Raw genomic sequence first — 6,000 nt, 5'->3', positions numbered from 1 at the left:
TGATTTCATGGTTACAGTCACAGCCTACACTGAGTCTGGAGCCCAAGAAGAGGAACTCTGTCACTATTTCCAACCTTTTGCCTTCTATTTGCCATGCAGTACAGGAACTTAAGACTACAAACTGGCATGGGTTTCCTAGGAAGGAAGTTGATTATATTCTTTGATAGAAAAGACCACATTATTCCTATAATCACAGAAATAATTTCGAGTCTTTTGGAAAGGTCACTGGAAACTCTCGGAGTTTATGGGGAGTTTGCTTTCCTAGCCCGTTTTTTTTTTTTGTTTTTGTTTTTTTTTTTTTTGCTTTCCCCGGGTCCCCAGCCAACCGCGGAGCCGCTAGAAGAGGCCGCGGGTCGGGCGCAGCCTCCTTCTCCCGGCGCGACGGGTCGTGCACGCAGCGAACCACCTCCCACGGCCAGAGGCCCCGGCCTGGATCAGGCTCGGGCTCCTGGGCCGCGTGATGCAGCCCAAAAAAGGTGCAGCCTCGCACGTGTCCCCGCCCGCGCCCGGGACCCAATCGCCGCGTCCGCCTAGCGCTCGGGCCGAGTCTCCCGGTCGCAGGGACACGGGCACCCGGAGTCGCGCCGCCCGCCGCCGCCATGCGGTTCCGCTTCGGGGTGGTGGTGTCGCCCGCCGTGGCCGGGGCAGGGCCGGAGCTGCTGGTCGTGGGGTCCCGGCCCGAGCTGGGGCACTGGGAGCCGCGTGGGGCCGTGCGTCTGAGGCCGGCGGGCACGGCGGCGGGCGCGGGCGCGCTGGCGCTGCAGGAGCCGGGCCTGTGGCTCGGGGAGGTGGAGCTGGCGGCGGAGGAGGCGGCGCAGGACGGGGCGGAGCCGGGCCGCGTGGACACGTTCTGGTACAAGTTCCTGAAACGCGAGCCGGGAGGAGAGCTCTCCTGGGAAGGTACGGGGGCTGCTGTGCCGCCCTGCACCCCGGGGCCCCGGCCTCGGCCTGGGGCGGATTCCACTGTCCCCCCGCGGCTCCCCGGGCGCTCGGCCTGGATCTCGGGCTTTGCCCGCCGCCCGGACTGCCCGGGCGCCCCGGGCTGACCCTGGCCTGGCCGCCCAGCTGTCGCCACCAGCCGGGCGTCCCGCTCCCGACCGGTTCCCCTGGTGGACGCTGTGTTCCCGGTCTGCCGTCAGTTCGGTCTCTACCCCTCCGGCCTCTTTCCCACACACCCGGGACCTGGTGTCTTGCGCCTGCTGCCCAGACGCTCTGGCCTCCGCCCGCCTGGCCCCTCGCACCCTCTCTGAGGCGGGCTCCCTGGGCCCCGCCGCTCCTGGGTTTTGCTCCTCAACTCCGCCATGACTGTTTTTGTGCCCTCATTTTCCTGCCCCAATCCACTAAAAAATGACCCACCCAGTAAAGCTAGCCTTTTCGCTAATCCTAAACGGCAGCATGCTGCTTAGTGTATTTTATTTTTCTTCTTTTCCATTTGAGACTGAACAAATGGCAAGATGTTGAGCGTTTTCTCTTTTCGAATTTTTTTTCAAAGCCCAGAATATGTGGCTTCCCTAGTGTCTCAGAAGGTAAAGAATCCTCCTGCAGTGCGGGAGAACTGGGTTCGATCCCTGGGTCGGGAAGATCCCCTGGAGGCTGCTGCTGCTGCTAAGTCGCTTCAGTCGTGTCCGACTCTGTGCGACCCCATAGACAGCAGCCCACCAGGCTCCACTGTCCCTGGGATTCTCCAAGCAAGAACACCGGAGTGGGTTGCCATTTCCTTCTCAAATGCATGACAGTGAAAAGTGAAAGTGAAGTCGCTCAGTTGTGCCCCACTCTTGGCAACCCCATGGACTGCAGCAGCCTACCAAGCTCCACCGTCCATGGGATTTTCCAGGCAAGAGTACTGGAGTGGGGTGCCATTGCCTTCACCATCCCCTGGAGGAGGGCATATCAACCCACTCCGGTATTCTTGCCTGGAGAATCCCATGGACAGAGGAGCCTGGCTGGCTACAGCCCAGTTCAATTCAGTTCAGTCGCTCAGTCCTGTCCGACTCTTTGCGACCCCATGAATCGCAGCAGGCCAGGCCTCCCTGTCCATCACCAACTCCTGGAGTTCACTCAGACCCAACTCCATCGAGTCCATGATGCTATCCAGTTATCTCATCCGCCATCGTCCCCTTCTCCTCCTGCCCTCAATCCCTCCCAGCATCAGAGTTTTTTCCAATGAGTCAACTCTTCTCATGAGGTGGCCAAAGTAGAGTTTCAGCTTGAGCATCATTCCTTCCAAATAAATCCCAGGGCTGATCTCTTTCAGAATGGACTGGTTGGATCTCCTTGCGGTCCAAGGAACTCTCAAGAGTCTTCTCCAACACCGCAGTTCAAAAGCATCAATTCTTTGGTGCTCAGCCTTCTTCACAGTCCAACTCTCACATCCATACATGACTACTGGAAAAACCATAGCCTTGACCAGATGGACCTTAGTCGGCAAAGTAATATCTCTGCTTTTGAATATGCTATCTAGTTTGGTCATAACTTTTCTTCCAAGGAGTAAGTGTCTTTGAATTTCATGGCTACAGTCACCATCTGCAGTGATTTTGGAGCCCCCCAAAATAAAGTCTGACATTGTTTCCACTGTTTCTCCATCTATTTCCCATGAAGTGATGGGACCAGATGCTATGATCTTCATTTTCTGAATGTTGAGCTTTAAGCCAACTTTTTCACTCTCCTCTTTCACTTTCATCAAGAGGCATGGGGTCACAAAGAGTCAGACACGACTGAGCAACTAAGCACAGCATAATTTGGCAGTGGAGATATGCTCTGATTTCTTAAAATACAAAACCAATACAAAAATACAAAACCATGTGGTGGCTGGGAAAAAAAAAAGCAAAAACATGTACAAAAGTAAAAACTTGTTTCCTCCACTCACCCTAAGCCCATGTATACCAATATATGAAGTGTGTACTTGTCTCACACACAAGTTGTATAATATCTTCACCTTCTTGCCTTTTCTTGCTCTGCAACATGTTGCAAAAACTTTTTAGTGTTACTCCATGTAGATGTATTTCATTTTCTAAATGGTAATGAAATATTCTGTATCTACCAGTGTGCATTTAGATTGCGTTCCATCTTCTGTTATAAACAGTAACAGCTTAATTGAAAGTCCTTGTATAAAGTTCTCTTTGAGCATTTGGGAATGTCTTTGTAGGGTAGATTCTGAGATGTGAAATTGTTAAGTCAAAGGGTAGCCGTGTTTTACATTTCAGTAGTAGTAGTAGTGTTAGTTGCTCAGTTGTGCCCAACTCTTTGCAACCCCATAGTCTGTAGCCTGCCAGTCTCCTCTGTCCATGGAATTTTTCAGGCAAGAATACTGGAGTGGGTTGTCATTCTCTTCTCCAGGGTATCTTCCCCATCCAGGAACCCAACCCAGGTCTCCTGCATTGTAGGCAGATTCTTTACCATCTGAGCCACCAGGGAATAAGGGTTGCCAAATTATTCTGGTTGCCAAATTATTCCCTGAAAAAGTGATGCCAAGTGTAGACTCCTGCCCGAGTTTGAATTTAGACAGCCCTTTCTTTAAATGAAACGTACAGAGTAGGGGACTGGAGTGTGTGTGGCTCAGTGGTTGTCTAAAGTGGATGAAAGGTCCCTGGGGAAGTTTATATGAAAAAGTGGGCCATTTAGCTCATGCTGCTGCTGGTAAGTTACTTCAGTCATGTCTGCCTCTGTGCGACCCCATAGATGGCAGCCCACTAGGCTCCTCTGACCCTGGGATTCTCCAGGCAAGAACACTGGAGTGGGTTGCCATTTCCTTCTCCAATGCATAACAGTGAAAAGTGAAAGTGAAGTCGCTCAGTTGTGCCCGACTCTTAGCAACCCCATGGACTGCAGCCTACCAGGCTCCTCTGTCCATAGGATTTTCCAGGCAAGAGTACTGGAGTGACCATAGTGATGTGGAAACAAAGAATCAGCAAAGAACATGAGTGTTCTGTAATATGTTTATATGTTATCCTTGTTCCTCTTTTTGCACCCCACTGAGTTTCATAGTCTGGTACCATTTATTGTCCTTTTGTGTTACCATGACAGAATTGAAAGGTACTCTCATCGATTATGCCCTTCTTTATAGGATATTCTCTTATTAGTAGTATTGCATAGTTATTTTCATAATAAAGTAATATCTGATAATTTTAATAAAAATTAAGATGGTTAAAAACAAAGATCTTCCCTTTCTCCAGTCCTCCTTTTCTATTTTTAGTTTTTCTGAATTCTCCCAAATGCAGATATTTTTCTGAATTTCTTAATTTATCAACTTGAATTTTTCTGTTTTTAGGTTTTCTGAGAGTTGCCACATGAATTATATGTTACACTTTAAAATTAGACAATGTCTACTGACAGCTGCTATATACCTATAAAATTAATCATCTTACTTGCTGTGAAATATGAGAAATTTAGCTCAGGTTCATTATCTCTCCCCTCCCTGCTGATTTTTATATTATTATTTTACATTATACTCATGTAGTTTACTGTTGACTTTCTATTATGTAGAAATTTCTTCCTTTATGCTTCTTTTATATACAAAGTTGCATGTGTGCATGCTAAGTCACTTCAGTCGTGTCTGACACTTTTCAGCCCTATAAACTGTGGCCTCCTCCCCAGGCTCCTCTGTCCATGAGATTCTGCAGGCAAGAATACTGGAGTAGGTTGCCTTGCCTTCCTCCAGGGGATCTTCCCTACCCAGGAATAGAACTTGTGTCTCTTATGTCTCCGGAATTGGCAGGCAGATTCTTTACCACCAGCGCCACCTGGGAAGCCCATGTATATATAAAAGATTAAGAAAAATAACACCTGCACACTCCTTTCCTTTTCTTTACTTCGGTTAATCATTGTTTCTATGTTAAGTTCTATATAATTTGTATTTTGTAGTATAATTGTTATTATGCCATTTTGTTTTAGGCTGATAGGTTGATTCAAAGAATTGTAAGTTAACAGACAGCAAAATGAGAAGCAGCATAGCCAGTATTTAAGAGCAGGGATTCTAGAGCCAGAATGTCTAGCTTCACCAACCAGTGTATGACCTTGGGCAAGTCACTTAACTTTACTGTGCTATTGTTAAAAGGGCCAAACTGGCTAATAAATCTAAAGAGCTTAGGATAGGACATATAAGTGTTAAATAAGTGTTACTTGTTGTTATTTTTACTATTATGATTGGGAAATAATTATTGCAGAACCAAGTAGTGTAATTGCACTAATTTAAAAGTTTAGAAATATAATTCTGTAACATGAAACCTGTGTACTAGGAGGAAAAGTTCTCTTACACTATAAATCATGCTCAGATTTTATGTAAAATGATATCAGAGTTCATTTTACTTTATATTTGAGTGGCAATGTTTTTTTACACCTTGTTTTAAACTTTCTAGTTACTTTTTAAAAACAGGAACAGCATTTGATCCTCAAAATTTCCTAGTTTAAATGAACTATCTGATGAATGTAAATTCCTCACAGTTTGAAAACATTGTTCCTTGAAGATTTGGGGGTTTTGTTTTAATTTTTACCTATATTGATGTATGTCTTTCTGAGCATAGCTATCTGGGATTTATATTATTGTTGTTGCTTTTACTTGGATTCCTGTGTTAATTGCATTGTTTAGGATTCACATTTTCCACTTTCTTGAATATCTTAGTCCTTTCATTCAATCGTATCCTGAAATAATTTAAAGAAACAGTAACTGAGAGATAAACTACCTGAGTTCTTAAATGCCTGAAAAGGTCTTTATCTTGCTTTCACGTTTGATTAGTCATCTGGTACAGTATTCTAGTCTCAAAATAATGTTTGCTTTGAAGGCACTGCCTCAGTACCTTCTAGCACCAGTTGTAGTTGATAATTCTCACGTCAAAGTAAGCCCATTTCTTTGTTGGCACTTTTTTTTTTTTTCCTCTTTGAAGCTTAAAAACTTTTCCTTACATTATTTTACCAGGTTGTGTCTCAGTCTTTTGTTGTTGTTGTTCTTGCTGCTGCTGCTGCTAAGTCGCTTCAGTCGTGTCCGACTCTGTGCGACCCCATAGA

General features: G+C 46.2%; 1 protein-coding gene across 2 annotated transcripts in view; it reads left to right on the top strand.

Annotated features, from left to right (window-relative positions):
* Nucleotides 1–375: 375 nt before the first annotated feature.
* The window catches only part of EPM2A (EPM2A glucan phosphatase, laforin), a 115,492-nt gene continuing 109,867 nt past the window's right edge, over nt 376–6,000 (top strand). The window contains exon 1 of one of the 2 annotated variants that reach the window (XM_069598636.1): nt 376–900. In XM_069598636.1, the coding sequence (XP_069454737.1) occupies nt 600–900 (301 nt within the window). In that variant the 5' untranslated portion in view covers nt 376–599. The remainder of the gene's footprint in view (nt 901–6,000) is intronic. The other variant, XM_069598639.1, reaches the window with a different exon arrangement.

This window comes from Ovis canadensis, chromosome 8 (genome assembly GCF_042477335.2).
Source record: "Ovis canadensis isolate MfBH-ARS-UI-01 breed Bighorn chromosome 8, ARS-UI_OviCan_v2, whole genome shotgun sequence".
Lineage (NCBI taxonomy): Eukaryota > Metazoa > Chordata > Mammalia > Artiodactyla > Bovidae > Ovis > Ovis canadensis.
Note: the sequence above shows the minus strand (reverse complement) of the source record. Positions and strands in the feature narration are given on the sequence as shown.